The 18,181-nt window shown below is 40.9% G+C and overlaps 1 protein-coding gene across 1 annotated transcript in view; it reads right to left on the minus strand.

The window, feature by feature from the left end:
• MDN1 (midasin AAA ATPase 1) overlaps positions 1-18,181 on the minus strand; it is a 177,356-nt gene that overhangs the window by 79,452 nt on the left and 79,723 nt on the right. Inside the window, exons 32-38 of the mRNA XM_062186507.1 lie at positions 17,671-17,815; positions 15,508-15,637; positions 10,437-10,655; positions 9,467-9,664; positions 7,849-8,057; positions 6,999-7,121; positions 1,635-1,832 (exon numbers count right to left, since the gene is read on the minus strand). Of these exons, the coding sequence (XP_062042491.1) occupies positions 1,635-1,832; positions 6,999-7,121; positions 7,849-8,057; positions 9,467-9,664; positions 10,437-10,655; positions 15,508-15,637; positions 17,671-17,815 (1,222 nt within the window). The remainder of the gene's footprint in view (positions 1-1,634; positions 1,833-6,998; positions 7,122-7,848; positions 8,058-9,466; positions 9,665-10,436; positions 10,656-15,507; positions 15,638-17,670; positions 17,816-18,181) is intronic.

An 18,181-nucleotide genomic window follows, 5' to 3' on the forward strand; every position in this document is an offset into this window, starting at 1 on the left:
ATGTTTGAAAATGTTCGTAATAAAACATTCTCTCTTTTTTTTTTAAGACTTATTTATTTGAGAGGTAAAGTTACAGACAGTGAGAGGGAGAGACAGAGAGAAAGGTCTTCTTTCCATTGGTTCACTCCCCATTTGGCCGCAATGGCTGGAACTGCACTGGTCTGGCACCAGAAGCCAGGTGTTTCTTCCTGGTCTCATGTGCGGGTGCAGCGGCCCAAACACTTGAGCCATCTCCTACTGCTTTCCCAAGTCACAACACAGAGCTGGACTGGAAGAGGAGCAGCCAGGACTAGAAACTGTACCCATATGGGATGCCAGCGCCACAGGCGGAGAAGTAACCTATTGCATCATAGCACTGGCCCCATAAAACGTTCCTAAAAGATACCCAGCCAGGGCTGGTATTGTGGCATAACAGGTTAAGCCACAGCCTGGGATGCAAGCATCCCATATGTGTACAAGTTCGAGCCCTGGCTGCTCCACTTTGATCCATCTCTGCTAATGCACCTGAGAAAGCAGCAGGTGGCCCAAGTCCTTGGACCCCAGCACCCATGTGGAGAGACCCACATGAAGCTACTGGCTTTGGCCTGGCCCAGCCCAGGCAGTTATGGCCATTTGAGCAATGAGCCATAGGATGGCATTTCTCTCTCTCTCTCTCCCTGACTTCCCAAAATAAATAATAAAAAAATTTTTTTTTAATCAGCAAGGGAGAGGTACATTAAGGCAAACAAATATCTAAAATATCTAGAGGTATTTCCAAGCCTCCAGATCACCCAAGCACTTAAAAAAGCTGTTAAATCAAGTAAGCGCAAGACTGACACTGTGGCATAGCAGGTTAAGCTGCTGCCTGCAGTGCTGGCATCCCATATGGGTGCCGGTTCGAGACCCGCTGCCCCACTTCTGACCCAGCTCTCTGCTATGGCCTGGGAAAGCAGTGGAAGATAGCCCAAGTCCTTGGGCCCCTGCACTGGCGTTGGAGACCGGAGGAAGCTCCTGGCTTCTGGCTTCTGATTTGACGCAGCTCTGGCCACTGCAGCCAATTAGGGAGTGAACCAGTGGATGGAAGACCTCTCTCTCTCTCTCTCTGCCTCTCTAATTCTGACTTTCAAATAAATAAATCAATCTTTAAAAAATAAATAAAGTTAAGCACATAAATATACAAACATCCCTTAACAATAAATATTAAAGCATAAGAAAAAAAGATATCAAATAATGATTGGCAGGGAATACTGAAGTTTTATCCATATTAGCTTGCTCTTTTCCTTCTCACATTTTAAATTAAAATGTATGAATTTCATTATGAAATTTCATTAACTGTTTTCGCAGATCATATGGACTAGAAAAGGTCAACCACTTCATTGCTGAGAGCAGCAACAGAATCCTAAAGAGTATGGTGACCTTACTTTCTTCCAACTAATAACAAGAAAAATCCCTCAGGGAGTAGGACAAGTGGTTCAAGCCAAAAGAGAAGTGATTAACAGAAATCAGTCACGTTAATATTCATCATATAAAGACAGGAAAAGAAGACCATTAAACTGGTCCTCTCTCATCGTCACAGTGAGCGCCCTAATACATGACAGCTATCTCATCACCCCCTGCCATTCTACATTTGTTTCTATGGCAACAGTGAGTCTTACCTGAGTAAATCTGTTAAGGAAAGACCTGGGCAAGCCCTTCCTCCCACCTCCTTGTCTAAATGGATTTTGACACCCAAAAATCTTTGTCTTTTCATGCTGTACTTGAAATGTCATCCCCAATTCAGGTATGTAGATTTCTCCTCGATGGTCAAAACAAGCATTGAGTCCTTCTAATACAGACTGAGATGCCAGGTTAAGCTATTTTGGGGGAAAGGTAAACATATGTTTTATTATATATTTTATACAACTATAATAAAACAACAAGGTATAATATCTAGCTACATCACCTAGTGTTTATCTTAAGGAAAAAGTTCAATATTAGCAACCCTCTTTTTCTCCATCTGAGAGTTGGGGTTAACTTATATTCTCTTATTCATTAATTCATATATACAGTAAAAAGATTCTGGATGCATTATATACAAACATATATCAATAATTTTTAAGTAAAGTGAACATTCAGAATGAATTTTATAAAGTGTTCTCTAAAGTTAAATTGTATCTATTTGTATACCTCTAATGGCCAAAGCTGAAATAAGTAACTTACAGACTTTCCAGTACACAGATATTTCTTTTTCACACTAAGTTTTTAGAGACTTAACACTAATTGCAGGGAATAGATAATGTTTGATGGTTCTTTACATACTTTCCCAGCTCAAATACTGAATGAAATCTCCAAATGGGTTTCAACATCATGAAACTTTCACCAATAGTTCTGTAAACAAGAACAATTATAAGAGGTTCTTATACCAGAAAAGAGTTCAGTTCAGAACTCAGGAATGGGAAGCATGTATGGCGTTTAGGTAATGGGGGAAAAAATGTGAATCAATAAATTTCAGCTGTAATATTTATATAAACAGTGTGGTGAACAAATTCTTCTATGTATTCCCCAACAGAAAGCTGTTCTTAAAAAGTTGAGTTCTGGGGCCTGTGCTGTGGTTAGGCCGCCACCTGCAGTGCCGGCATCCCATATAAGCAACGGTTCCAGTCCCAGTGGTCCTACTTCTAATCCAGCTCCCTGCTAATCACCTGAGAAAGCAGTGGAAGACAGCAGAAGTCTCTGGGTCCCTGCCACCGACATGGAAAACCAGAAGCTCCAGGATTCAGGTTTCCACCTGGCCCAGCCCAAGTCACTGTGGGCATTTGGGAGGTGAACAAGTAGATGGAAGATCTCTATGTCTCTCTAACTATGCCTTTTACATTAATTTTTAATTTTCTTTCTTTTTTTCTTTTAAAATTAATTTTTTAAGGATTAGAAATTTCATATATACAACTTTAGAAATATAATTATTCTTCCCACTATACCCGCCCTCCCTCTCACACTCCCACACCCCCTCCACCTCCCTCTCCCCTTTCCAGTCCCATTCTCCATTAAGATTCATTTTCAATTAACTTTGTACACAGAAGATCAACTCTACACTAAGTAAAGATTTCAACAATTTACACAAACATGCACACAAAAAATCTAAGAGAACTAGTTTTATAGTTAACTCATAATACAACTCATTTAGGACAGAGGTCCTGCATGGGGAGTTAGTGCACAGTGATTCCTATTTTTAATTTAACAATTAACACTCTTATTTATGACATCAGTGACCTCCCGAGACTCTTGACATGACCTGCCTAGGCTATGGAATCCACAAACTCCATCAGTATTTTGAGAAGGCCATAAGCAAAGTAAAAGTTTTCTCCTCCCTTTAGAAAAAGGTACATCCTTCTTTGATGGCCACTTCTTTCCACTGGGGTCTCACTCACAGAGATCCTTCACGTAGAACAGTTTTTGCCATAGTGTCTTGGCTTTCCATGCCTGAAATGTATTCATGGGCCTTTTAGCCAGATTAGGAAGCCTTAAGGGCTGATTCTGAGGTCAGAGTGTTAAAGTGATTGTCATTCTATGAGTCTGCTGTGTTGGAACATTCTCTGCTTTTTAATTCTATCTATTATTATTACCAGACTTGATCCTACTTATATGATCACTAACACTTAATCCTATCTATATGTTCACTTTATCATTTAATATGATCACTTCAACACTTACGATGGCATTTTTACCACCCAGCTTAATGGGATTTGGGGTCCATGACAAGTTTTTAAATTGTACCCTTAGAAGTAAGTCCATAGGAATGTATGCAAAACTATACAGCCTTACAGTTACAAACTTCCTCCTCCCTTATTCCCACTCTTAATTTTTACTGAGGTCCATCCTCAATTGACTTTATACACAAATGATTAACTCTATGTTAAGTAAAGAGTTCAACAAATGAAGAAAAAAATGAAAAAACAAAATGTTCGACAGTCAACACAACGGCAGCTCAAGTCATCCCTTTTCTAAGTGTCAAGTTCACTTCTACAGATTCCGTTTTAGGCACACTGTTAATTCTCGCAGATCAGGGAGAACATGTGGTATTTCTCCTTTTGGGACTGGTTTATTTCAGTAAGTATGATGTTTTCCAGATTCATCCATTTGGTTGTACACATCCATAGTGTACACATCCCATAATTTCTTTATCCAGTCTTTGCTAGATGGGCATTTAGGTTGATTCCATGTCTTACCTATTGTGAATTCAATAAACATGGGAGAGCAGATAACTCTTTTATTTACTGATTTCATTTCCCTTGGGTACATTTCCAGGAGTGGGAGGGCTGGGTCATATGGCAGGTCTATATTCAGATTTTTGAGGTATCTCCATATTGTCTTCCATAGTAGCTTTTACATCCCCACCAACAGTGCATTAGGATACTTCTTCCCCCACATCCTCACCAACATTTGGTGTTTGGTGATTGCTGTATGAAAGCCATTCTAACTGGAGTGAAAAGAAACCTCATTGTGGTTTTGATTTGCATTTCCCTGATAGTTAGTGATCCTGAATGTGTCTGTTGGCCATTTGGATTTCCTTTTGAAAAATGTCTGTTTAACTCCTTTGCACTTCTCTTAACTGGGTTGTTTTGTTTTGTGGAGTTTTTTTTATCTCTTTGTATGTTGTTTATTAATCCTTTATCAGTTGCATAATTTGCAAATAATTTCTTCCATTCTGATAGTTGCCTCTTCACTTTCCTGAATGTTTCTTTTGTAGTACAGAAACTTCGCAATTTGATGTAATATCATTTATTAATTTTGGCTTTGACCGCCTGTGCCTCTGGGGTCTTTTCCAAGAACTCTTTTCCTGTGCCAATGTCTTGCAGGATTTTCACAATGTTCTCTAATAATTTGATGGTATCAAGTCATAGATTCATGTCTTTAATACATTTTGAGTGGATTTTTGTGTAAGGTGTAAGGTAGGGGTCTTGCTTCATACTTCCGCATGTGGAAATCCAGTTTTCCCAGCAGCATTTGTTGAAGAGACTGTCCTTGCTCCAGGGATTGGTTTTAGCTCCCTGGTCAAATATAAGTTGGTTGTAGATGCTTGGATTGGCATTTCTATTCTGTTCCGTTGGTCCATCCCAGGCTGTTTTGTTTATAACTGCCTTGTAGTATGTTTTGAAATCTTGTTTTGTGATGCCTAGAGCTTGCTTCTTGTTGTATAAGACTGCTTTAGCTATTCAAGGTTTCTTGTGTTTCCATATGAATTTCAGTACCATTTCTTCTGTATCTGAGAAGAATGTCTTTGATATTTTGATTGGCATCACATTGAATCTGTAAACTGCTTTCGGAAGAATGGAGTTTCTTTATATTGATTCCTCCAATGCATGAACAAAAGATTTTTCCCATTTTTTTTTTTTGTATCTTCTTCTATTTCTTTAATGTTTTGTAATTCTCATCATAGAGATATCTGACATTCTTTGTTAAATTTATTCCAAGGTATTTGATTTTTTTTTTTTTTTTTGGTAGCTATTGTGAATGTGATTGATCTTAGAAGCTCAATCTCAGCCTTGTTATTTTCGGTGAATATAAAGGCTGTTAAATTTTGTGTATTGATTTTGATTTATATTTTACATCCTGCTACTTTACCAAGCCCTTTTATGAGTCCCAACAGTCTCTTGTTGGAGTCTTTTGAATCCCACATATATATAAAATCATGTATTCTGCAAGTAAGGATCATTTGACTTTCTCCTTCCCAATCTATAGCCCTTTGATTTCTTTTTCTTGCGTAATAGCTCTGGCTAAAACTTCCAGGACTATACTGAATAGCAATGGTGAGAGTGGGCATCTTGGTCTGGTACCAATCTTTAAAAAAAAAAAAAAAAGAGGAGGAGGACCAGGGGCCGACATTGTGGTGTAGCAGATTAAGATGCAACACCAGCATCCCATACAGGCACGTGGTGGTTCAAGTCTTAGCTCCTCCACTTCGGATCCAGCTTCCTGCTAATGTGCGTTGGGACAGCAACAGAAAAAGGCCCCATACCCACATGGGAGACATGGGAGAAGCTCCTGGCTCCTGGTTTCGGCCTGGCCCAGCAATAGCCATTGTGGCCATTTGAAAAGTGAACCGGTGGATGGAAGACCTCTTTGTCTGTCTGTCTGTCTGTCTGTCTCTCTCTCTATATATATATATAAAACTTTACCTTTCAAATAAATTAAAAAAATCAATCGTAAAAAAAAAAGTTCATTTCCAAATCAGGACTGTCTTGTGGGCCCTGAATGCATTTCCACTAAATAGGAGAATGAGCAGTAGCTTTCAGTATTAAAATTAGGCTCTCCTTTTGCCTGCCTAAGTATGCTATGAGGCATCGTGTTTCAAAAACTCTGGAGAGAAAAACCCCCTTTCCTTAACAGCTGCCCAAGAACAGCAGGAGGCAGTTCAGCAAATAATGCTACAGCTCTCTGATGCTCAGATCCAGAGGGGACCAGATGTAGGGAACCTGCTGTGCCTGAGTCTGTTTCATCTATAAAGATTCCATTACTCTAATCATTTCAGCTCCACAAATCCTTCCAGCTTTTTTCTGAATTAACAATGCACATCCCAAACTGACCTGTTTTTATTCTCAAGCTGCTACAGACATTCAGTATTTACCATGCCTCATGGTAATTTCTTCTCTGATTAATACACACTGAAAGCACTAATGATTTTCTCATCAGTTTTGGATGTGATTTTGTATGTCTTTCCCCAGTCTCTCTGGGGTACTAAGAATGACTGGTTGATGCTACTGGAAAGCACCTCTGAAAAAAATACAAACACAGCAGGCTTGCCAGAGATTGAAGAATAAACCAGTCAAAGAACAGGTTTTCTCTTTTAAACATGGGAGAGTTTGTAAGTTATACATAGAGGGGCTTCTCTTATTCTCAGAAGAAGCCACAGGAATTCCATTCATGAGGGACTGTGCCTTTCTTTACTAGCCATCATCACAATCATTCACTGAGACCTGGAAGAAGCAGAACTGCCCCTCACTTGTAGGACCCCATCCTGGACATGCTAGACAGGCCCTCACCTCATCCAACACAACCCAGTGGCCTGCCTTCAGAGCTGCCAACAGGGGGCCATCACGCCAGGCAAACTCTCCTCCCTTGCCACCTTCAACAGGGAGATCTGCTCCAAACAGGTCTGTGATGTCCTTTTAGAGAGGGAAGAAATGGAGAAAAGCCAACATTACTAAAAACAGAAAAGTAACTAGGACCCCAGACCCTAAAGCTGAAATGATAAACACTTGGGCTTCATGTATTATTCTCCTTATCCCCAAGATACACCTAAGCAATCCCTGCCCTCTTCCTGGAGCCCAAATGTGCCTGAAGCACCTTCTCATTGCAATGCTCCAAGTATCAATCGATCTGAGTTGGCGCTCTAGATTAATAGTTCTCAATCTTGGATGCTGGAAATTAATTGGTGAGCTTAAAAAAAAAGGAAAAACAAAACAAAACAAAAAAAACCACTAATAACAATGCCTAGGCCTTATTCCCAGACCTCACTAAAAAAGTGCATTTAATTTGTCACCTCTGCCCTGTATTTTCAAGATTGTTTAAAAGTCACTTTATTTCTAGTATGCTTTTTCAAGAAGCAAAAAACCTAAGCAGAGTTATATTACAATAAATTAAAAAGTGGGTAATTCTCTCTGAAAAGAGGATTATAATAAATCACCTGAGAGAGAATACTGCTCCATGTGTCAGCTACTGATGAATCCAGAGCACAATTAGTTTGGAAAATCATATACCTGAAGTCTTTATCACATGAAATGTTTGAGGTACTAATAATAAATAGCCGTGTCTGATTAGAAAAACTAGAAACAGATACAGACAATTAACATCTATCCCTATCCCTATCCACTACAACATGATTAAGCTTACCGTCTGCTCTGATAAGTTGATTCGAACCAGAGTATTTCCTGAAGCCTTTGCTAATGCTCCCACCAAACTCGTCTTCCCAACACCAGGTGAGCCTTCCAGGAGAATGGGTTTGTTCAGTTTGGTAGCTCTTAAGAGCCTCTGGGCATTCATAGCTGTAGTGGCTGCACTGAGTGCATAATCAGCAATATTATTCCTAGGTAGGACAGAGCCTTAGGGGAGAAAAGCCAAGTCACATGTAAGCTCACCGTTATAAACTCAAATGTACATATCAACTTCAAATTTTAAGAATCCATCCAATAGGTTATCAGTCACTTAAGTACCATTAGTAGTGAAAATGTTTAGCCTCTATTTCTCATTCTGGGATCCATAAAATGTGGCACACTTTCATAAACTCTGCTTACTACACAGATTTCTCCATATCCTATAAACACATGTACCACGTACATAGTATAATGGCAAACAAATAATTCTGTTCTCACAATCTACATTTCGAATTACTATAAACACTTGTACAATGTACCTTCATAATAGGTATTTTCCTAATAAGTTAGGCATAAAGGTCACACAGTTCCAATGTTTTCAAGCCACAAAGACAACTCAGGATATATCATACCTTAACTCATAATGTAACTGAAGGACAGAAATAACAGTCTTATAAGGACTTAAACACTCTTAGAAGTTGTTTCTGGTACTTGAGTGTGGAGGTGTGGGGTTAGGAACACATCTATATCCTCACCCTTGCGAACAAGGGCAACATAGCTCCTACAAAAGAGCACTAAATACTATGATGGTGGTTTAGGAAGCTATCTAGTGGTTAGATCATGAAGGGCCATTAGGATGAACAGAGTACGTTTTAAGAGAAATAGAGCTCTGAAGAGAGGGAGAAAGGGGAAATGACCCATTTGGTCAGAGACCTAGGCTGGTTTTGTTCACCACTGAACCGCTGCATACTTCAGGCAATTAATAGTTATGAATATAGAGAAAAGAATAGAGAGGATCAGATGACCCTGCAATGGAAGCAACCACCTGAAAAACCAAGATTGTCTCAGGAGACATCTTTTAATTTCCTTATTACAACACTTGGTAGAGGCAACTAAGTTGGAATGAGGATAAGGATTACAACTCAAATCGACCATCTCCTTGACTACTGCATTATCTAAGACTGACTACCGGGTGACAATGTAGAAGCCAGGGACAAGAAGATGAATGACAGAATATCAGCCTCCTAGGGTTCACAAGCCTGTGTTTATAAAAGGCAATGAGGTTCATGCAGTCCAGATACATTGGCTAAACAACTCTGTGTATGACACTTAAAGAGTTCACTGACAGTTTATATGGGATTTGGAGCTTTATTATAGGAAGTCTCTTGTTGTGGGCACCATTTAATAAACAAATAAATGCAACTTTAGATGATAATCTCTTCAAAGGTTGAAGTCTGTATTTCCCCCTAACTACATACCAGCTATATACTTTGAATCATTTAATCATAGTTCTTTCAAGTCAGATTCTAAACCAGATTAGCAAGTTCAAAAAAAAGCACGAATGTGCCACATTAAGAATATGTCAAGATCTTTGATCTATAGGAAAACAATATTAATTTCTTAAAAATCACTCTTACCCCTTGGTATAAAAAAAGGATGAATTCCCCAAAGGTTATCTATCCCAGTGAATTCTTTGGCCTTGAGTCTGTTATAAATCTTCAATTCATTTTTCTGACATTCAGTAAGTCGGACTATTTTGGAAATTTTCTTGATTAGGAATTTCAGGCATTCTTCTCGAGCCAAGAGAGCTGTACCAAACCCAGAGGAAGTTACCCCTAAAATAGAGAGGATCAGTGTGTCAAGGAACAACACAGCACCACACTTCATAGACACTGTGCAGCAGCCCTAGCCATGTGCCAGGGTAAACAGCCCCTAGCAGAATTATACCCAACACACAACTCCCCAGGTAAGCAGCCCAAAGCAGCAGCCTGACACCCTGCCACTAGTTTACAGATTAAGTAAGCCACAGCTTATTCAATAAAGTACTACTGTCATGCAGTGATAAATCAGCCTGAAGATACAGAAACTAATAGCTCATTACTGATCATTTTACTTTATATTTCTAAACTACATAGTTGAAAACCCAGAGCTTTAAATATTGAAATTTAAGAAAACATAGCAAACTTGAAACAAAAGGATGCATGCCCATTAACTAAAAACCATATATTAACTAGCATGAATAAAACTATTATTAAAATAGGATTAATATATTAAAATATATTAATATATTAATATATATTATATATAAATATATATATTTAATATATTAAAACTCTTTAAATTTAGAATTATCAAGTGCTTCATGAACTAGGACAACTTCAACAATATTCCTTATATTCCTAATCATTTCATGTTTATTAGTACGGCCTGTGGCAAATGTCTTATGTCAGCCACCTTAAAAGAATACAAAGAAAAGGAAAGCTATTCTCAGTTTCAGACCAAGGGATTCAGGCATATATCTAAGGTCAGAGGCCTGGGCTCGCTGCTTTCCTCCCTCCACTCTACCCTGGTTCCTTGCTCCCTTCAGTTAGTTGACAGACAACATACCTGAACCTATTCCATCTATGTATACCAGGCACGCAGCATGAACGAAAGATGTGACTGTGGAGATGGTCTCTGGCCTTGTGAAAACAGCTTCCTCCCCCATTGTGTTCATGAAGTTAACCCAGGACAGGATATCTCTGACACTGACCACGCACTTCCGGCCAAACTCTTGGTGGGTCAGCCAGTCGATAAAATCCAGCATCACCTCAGCTATGTCAGCCCCTACGTCGCAAGGAAGCAAAAGCACTTGTATAATGCATAAATGGCCAAGAAACGTCCTATGTTCTTAAAATATATATGTATGTATGTATTTATATATATTTATTTATTTGAAAGTTAGAGGGAGAGGGAGAGGGAGAGGGAGAGGGAGAGGGAGAGGGAGGGGCAGGGGCAGGGGCAGGGGCAGGGGCAGGGGCAGGGGCAGGGGCAGAAGCAGAGAGAGAGAGGTATCTTCCATCTGCTAGTTCATTCCCCAAATGGCTGTAACAGCCAGAGATAGGCCACCCTGGAGCTAAGATCCAGGAGCTCTATCTGGGTCTTCTACTTTGGTGCAGGGATCGAAATACTTGGGCCATCTTCTGTTGATTGCCCAGGTGCATTAGCAGGGACCTGGCTCAGAAGTGAAGGAGGTTCTCAAACCAGGGCCCAAACCAGCAACCATATGGGATGCTGGTGCTACATGCTGAGGCTTAATCCATTGTGCCACAGTTCCAGCCCCTATACTCTTTAGATTACAGGCAAAGATACTCTTTATAAACACAGGGGTCCATAGCTTCTTTTGTATTCCCAATGGATTCATGAACAAGATTATATCTCCACAAAAACAAACAAAACACTGAGGATTCTAGCCTAGGGCGCTACCTTAACTGCTCAAAGAAAATAATCATTTGGGGGGCCGATGCCGATGCCGTAGCGCACTAGGTTAATCCTCCACCTGAGACGCTGGCATCCCACGTGGGTGCTGGTTCTAGTCCCGGCTGCTCCTCTTCCAGTCCAGCTCTCTGCTGTGGCCCGGGAGGGCAGCGGAGGATGGCCCAAGTGCTTGGGTCCCTGCACCCACATGGGAGACCTGGAGAAAGCACCCGGCTCCTGGCTTCAGATTGGCACAGCTCCAGACATTACGGCCATTTTGGGGGTGAACCAACAGAAGGAAGACCTTTCTCTCTCTCTCTCTCACTGTCTATAGTTCTACCTGTCAAATAAATAAATAAAATCTTTTGTAAAAAAATAATCATTTGGGGAGCCAGCGCTATGGCGTAGCGGGTAAAGCTGCTGCCTGAAGTGCCGGCACCCATATGGGACGCTGCAGTTCCGATCCAGCTCTCTGATATGGCCTGGGAAAGCAGTGGCAGATGGACCAGGTGCTTGGGCCCCTGCACTCGCATGGGAGACCAGGAAGAAGCACCTGGCTCCTTGTTTCAGATTGGTGTAGCTCTGGCTGTTGTGTCCAGTTGGGGAATGAACCAGTGGATAGAAGACATCTCCCTCACTCTCTGCCTCTCCTTCTCTCTCTGTGTAACTCTTTCAAATAAATAAATAATCTTTTAAAAAACAGTAATTATTTGGTTCATATTTAGACACAATTTTGACATTATAGCACAATAATTTTATTAAGTACACAAATTTTACTATCTTTTTAATTTTTTTTTATTTTTTGACAGAGTGGACAGTGAGAGAGAGAGACAGAGAGAAAGGTCTTCCTTTGCCATTGGTTCACCCTCCAATGGCCGCTGTGGTTGGCGTGCTGCAGCCGGCGCACCGCGCTGATCCGATGGCAGGAGCCAGGTGCTTATCCTGGTCTCCCATGGGGTGCAGGGCCCAAGCACTTGGGCCATCCTCCACTGCACTCCCTGGCCACAGCAGAGAGCTGGCCTGGAAGAGGGGCAACCGGGATAGAATCCGGTGCCCCGACCAGGACTAGAACCCGGTGTGCCGGCACCGCAAGGCGGAGGATTAGCCTAGTGAGCCGCAGCGCCGGCCAAATTTTACTATATTTTATAATTTTAGCATTAAGATATTTTAAGTACATATTGTACTATTCTTAGAGATTCTTGGCTTACCAGTGGTTTCACTTCCAACATTTTGATCTTATGGTGGTGTGAAAGCATTCACATTTAGTAGAAACCGTACTACAATTTTGATTCTTGATCTTTACCTGGGCTAGCAGTATGCAGCAGAATCCTATCTCATTGTGCTGGGCAATGGTATTGAGCCAGAGCCCTTAGTCCACCAGGCAATCAGAAGTGTAAACAATTGATACTTCAAAGCGAACTGTTGCTAAAACATGACATTTGGTTTAAACGTACTTTCAACCTAGGTAACCCCACAGAAGCTGAGAAGCATCTGTATTACACAGTAATGAGAAATGGCACTTTTCACTAGTATTTAATTAAGATCTTTCTATTTAGTCTATGCATCTGTCAACTCAGCAAATTAGAGGATTCATATACTTTGAATTTTTTAATTCGAGAGAGAGTTACAGAGACAGAAAGAAAGGTCTTCCATCTGCGGGTTAACTCCCCAAATGGCCTCAATGGCCGGAGTTGGGCTGATCCAAAGCCAGGAGCCAGGAGCTTCTTCCAGGTCTCCCACACAGGTGCAGGGGCCCAAGCACTTGGCCCATCTTGCACCACTTTCCCAGGCCATAGCAGAGAGCTGGATCAGAAGAGGAGCGGCCAGGGCACAAACAGCACCCATATGGGATGTTGGCACTATAGGCAGAGGTTTAGCCTACTACATCATTGTACTGGCCCCAGGTTCAAACACTTTGTTTCATGATTTAATGACTATTCTAATGACCGCAATTACATATCATAAAACATCTGGAAACAAACAAAAAAAAAATACTTCCTATATATTATATATAAATTCAAGTAATATCAATTAAATTGAGTAGAGCATCTTCTAAATTTCTGAAATCAACAGTATGCATTTTACCTAAAAAGTATAAATACCAACAAATGTTTTTAAACAAGTTCAACAAGCACAGCGGATTCCAGCTGTTCAAGCAGCACTATGTATATTTGTGAATGGTACTTCAGTGTGGGCCTTGCAAAAAAAGGAATTTTTTCCTAACTGGCCAATCTTTCCTGAGACACCTATGGGAGACCAAGATCCATGCAGGTGACCTCTACTGCTATCAAACCTATTTTTTTAAACAGTGCATTAAGGTGCCTTTGAAAAGCTGAGCAGGCCTGCACTGTGGCACAGTGGGTAAGCCCTGGCCTGCAGCACCAGAATCTCATATGGGCACCAGTGGAGTGCTGGCTTCTCTACTTCTGATCTCGCTCCCTGCTAATGCACCTGGGAAAGCAGTGGAGGATGTCTCAAATCCTTGGGCTCCTACACCCATGTGGGAGACTGGAAGACGCTCTTGGCTCTTGGCCTCGACAAAGCCAAGTTCACCCTTTGCGTCCATCTGGAAAGCAAACCAGCAGATAGAAGACCTTTCTGTGTGTCTACCTCTCTCTGTAACTCTACCTTTCAAATAATTTTTTTAAAAAAAGAAAAGTTGAACATATACAAGATCCCAATCTGAATGAAGCAGATATTCTTTTATATTCTTTAATAAAGAAGGCAAAATGAGCAAAAAACTGTATTGAATCTTGAAACCACTTCTGAGTAGTAAGTTTAGACCAATAAATGTTGAAGATAAAACACACATAATCAAGCCAGTATAGGTGTACAAAAATAAGAAAAAAAGAAACACAGACATGACCATTTATCATGAGGAGTTAAAACATCAGAGTATTTGATTTCAATTCCTGGCTCTGACTTCTAACTCCCCTTTCTACTACCACAGATCCTGGGAGGCTACACTGACAGCTCAAGTAATTGAGTTCCTTATTCCTGGCTTTAGCCCACATAGTGTCCTGGCTATTGCGGGCAATTTGGGACTGAATTCATGAATAGCAATTCTCTGCCTGCCTTTTCTCCCTGCCAAGCAAACAAATATTTAACTTTTTAAAAATATATCATATAAAAAAACAATGATTCAGGGGCGGTGCTATGGCGTAGTGGGTAAAGCTGCCACCTATAGTGCTGGAATCCCATACAGGAGACAGTTAGAGTCCCGGCTGATCCACTTCCCATCTGGCTCCCCGCTATGGCTTGGAAAGGCAGTAGAAGATGGCCCAGGTCCTTGGAACCCGGCATCCACGTGGCAGACCCAGAAGAAGCTCCTGGCTCCTGGCTTTGGATTGGCCCAGCTTTGGCCAATGCAGACATCTGAGGAGTGAACCAGCAGATGGAAGACACCTCTCTCTTTCTCTCTCTGCTTCTGCCTCTCTGTAACTCTGCCTTTCAAATAAATAAACGTATCTTTAAATAAAAATAAAAAACAATGACTCTCACTGGGAATTTTAAGAATTGCTGGCCGGCGCCGAGGCTCACTTGGCTAATCCTCCGCCTGTAGCGCTGGCACCCCAAGTTCTAGTCCTGGTTGCTCCTCTTCCAGTCCAGCTCTCTGCAGTGGCCTGGGAGGGCAGTGGAGGATGGCCCAAGTGCTTGGGTCCCTGCACCCACATGGAAGACCAGGAGGAAGTACCCGGCTCCTGGCTTCGGATCGGTGCAGCGTCAGCTGTAGTGGCCATTAGGGGAGTGAACCAATGGAAGGAAGACCTTTCTCTCCGTCTCTCTCTCTCTCACTGTCTATAACTCTCTCTCTCTCTCTCTCTCTCTGTCACTCTATCTCACTAACTCTGTCTGGCAAAAAAAAAAAAAAGCTAAAATACAGTTTTCAATACTGTTCTATTTTCTTCATGTCTGAATCTTTTACAATAAAAAATCTTTTTAGTAAAGAGAATAAATTAGTTGATGAAAATTAAAGATACTACAGTTTAAATTCTACACTTTCTCAAGGTGGTGCTGATTAAAACATAATAGGACATTTTTATAGGAATAGATTAATAACATTTTCCTCAGATCTACTTTGTCTCCATCTCTCTATGTCTTTTTCTTTATAACACAACACCATTTATACACATGGCTAAGGTTCATTAACACACCCCACACTCCCAACACACATCCTCATCCAATCCAAAACCATCCCACTCGCTGCCATCTGCCAACTCACCTTTATGATCTATTCGGCTCAGGGACAATCCTGGATGAAGATTACGATTGATTATTTGAATCAAATCTTCACGGTTTGTACTTTGAGGGCACCATATTTCCGTAAACCGATTTCTCAAGGCAGGAGATAGCTACAAAGAATATAAAATTCTAATGTGATTTTAAACCTACAAGGACAGGTAGAATGAATTCTTTAAAAGACTGCTGGTTTTGAGTCTGGCAAATACTAGATGCTCTTTTGTTACCTCTACTACTAGATGTAATGTACTGGAGACCTACTTTATCTTGGTTCCCTACGCTGGTAATCTTACTAAGCTCCACCACTAGGTGCGTGCAGTATCTTCACACTCTACAGACACAACGGGGAGGATCCTGGTCCTGGCCAAAGATTACACAAAAATCTTTCTTGCCTTTTACCTTTACCATCAACTACAGAGTAATACTCAAGAGAAAATACACAGCTAACTTCCCACAGAAAGGGGCTTTCTGAAGTAGGAGTTAAAATATTTTAAATTAAGGAAGTATATACTTCCTCTCCTGTTTAACGGAGCTGTTTAGCCTTCCTGGTCTTAGGGCCTTTGCCCTACCCAAAGTCAGATAATGCCTGTTTACAAATACTTACAATACCACATGTCACCACTTTTCTTTTACTTGATAATTCTCTATCTGGTCCAAGAAGGACCAGGAACCATGCTTGTTCTTATTAGCAGCTCAATAAAGACCACATAGTGAATGTATAAGTATTCCTCATCACCATCCTAGACTACTAAGGCCTCTGGTTTTCAGGATCTACGATCTCCCTCCTCTCTCTCTCTCTCTCTCTCTCTCTCTCTCTCTCTCTCTCTCTCTGATGCAAAACCAAAAAGTAGCTTCACCTTGGGTAAAAGTTTCAAGCTTTGTCTTAAGTAAACTTAAGTTGACATGACAGGAAAATAACACAGACAACCCCAAAATCAGAGCTCTTTGAGGTATTTCTATGTGCCAAAGAGCAGATTTTTATATTTTAAGTCTGAAACTGTGATGCTTTTTTCTTTTGAAATTTGAAAACCAGAGAGCCAGAGAAAGATCCTCCATGCACAGGTTCATTCCCCAAACATCTGCAACAGCTATGCCTGGGCCAGGATACAGCTGGGAGTAGAAAGCTGAGAATTAAATCCTGGTCTCCCAAATGGGTGGCAAGGACCAAGTACATGAGCCATCACTTGCTGCCTTCCAGTGTGTGTATTAGCAGGAATGAACACAAAAGCTGGCATTCAAACCCAAGCACTCTGACACAGCATGTAGGTGCCCCAAACATCTTAACCAACAGCCCAAACATGCACATCCTATGATTATTTTTTCCTTCTCTTCAGAGCACTTCTTGAAACATGGTGATAAACTTTTTCTTACACTACTAAGAAAAAGTAGATGTAAAATGCCATGTTCACACTTCAAGCATACACCAAGTTACCAAGAATCTTAACTGCCTACATTCAAGGTGAACCCCTCTTCTCATCATCCCTGGCATATTACACAATCCTCTTACTAACTACAGCAGACTGGGAATCCAAGCACATAATGCTGATGTTCTCACTGAAAGACTCTGCAAGCCTGACAGCCACAGGGTAGTTGACTCGTGGCTGTATCTGAACATAGCCTTACACAGAGGGAACTGTCCTCTGCCCTTCACTTCAGCAAGTGTGACAGTGATCGACATAATCCTGAAAAGAACATATGCGGTCCATGTGCAATACGAGAAGAGGAACCTGACTATCATTGTTTCAGTCAATTTCAACAATCATGCGGTGTTTTAGATTAGGGTTTAAGAAATCAGACTCTAGAAAACAAAGCTCAAGTTTAAATTTCAGCTCCAAATTTCTTATCTATAATATAAAGACAGTAAGTCTCAAGCAAAGCTATTATAAGCAATGGTTAGGGTAATGTAAAGTGCTGGGCAAGGTGAGAGAAGGATGAAATTTCAGACACATGTACAAGGTGAGTCATCAAATGAGGAAGTGGATGTCAGAGTTGTTTTGTAATCTAATAAAGATTCTAAAGTATTTTCTCAGAGCTTTACCTTTTACCCAGGTTTTAACCGCACATAACAATTCAGTTGTACACTTACATACTATATTTATGGGGGTCCGTAAGCTGAAAGAAATTATGCTTCGGGAAACAGTTTTACCTCTTTTTTGCCAAAGTCACCCCCAGGGTTCATGGTTGCTAAGATACGGAATTTTTTCCCAGCAGTCAATAGCTCTACTTCATTATCCTTGTCTTCTGGGCTCCCTTTCTCAGCTAATACCAGAGACTTTTCCACTTCAAGGACACTAAAAGAAGAATTGGGAAAATTAGTTAAGGCTTACACATTCTACTTTGTAGTCTTTGACAATCTTCAAAAGAAAAAATAAAATATCTCCTCTGCTAAGCTTTCCCTTTGCTTAGTGGTTTCCTAAGACAAATTTAAAACAACTCACTGTCCCAGATCTCTATTATGGAATACTTTTTTTTTTTTTGACAGGCAGAGTGGACAGTGTGAGAGAGAGAGAGAGAGAGAGAGAGAGAGAGAGAGAGAGAGAGAGAAAGGTCTTCCTCTGCCGTTGGTTCAGCCCACAATGGCTGCTGCCACCAGTGTGCTGCGGCCAGCGCAACGCGCTGATCCGAAGCCAGGAGCCAGGTGCTTCTCCTGGTCTCCC

Source organism: Lepus europaeus, chromosome 3, assembly GCF_033115175.1.
Source record: "Lepus europaeus isolate LE1 chromosome 3, mLepTim1.pri, whole genome shotgun sequence".
Lineage (NCBI taxonomy): Eukaryota > Metazoa > Chordata > Mammalia > Lagomorpha > Leporidae > Lepus > Lepus europaeus.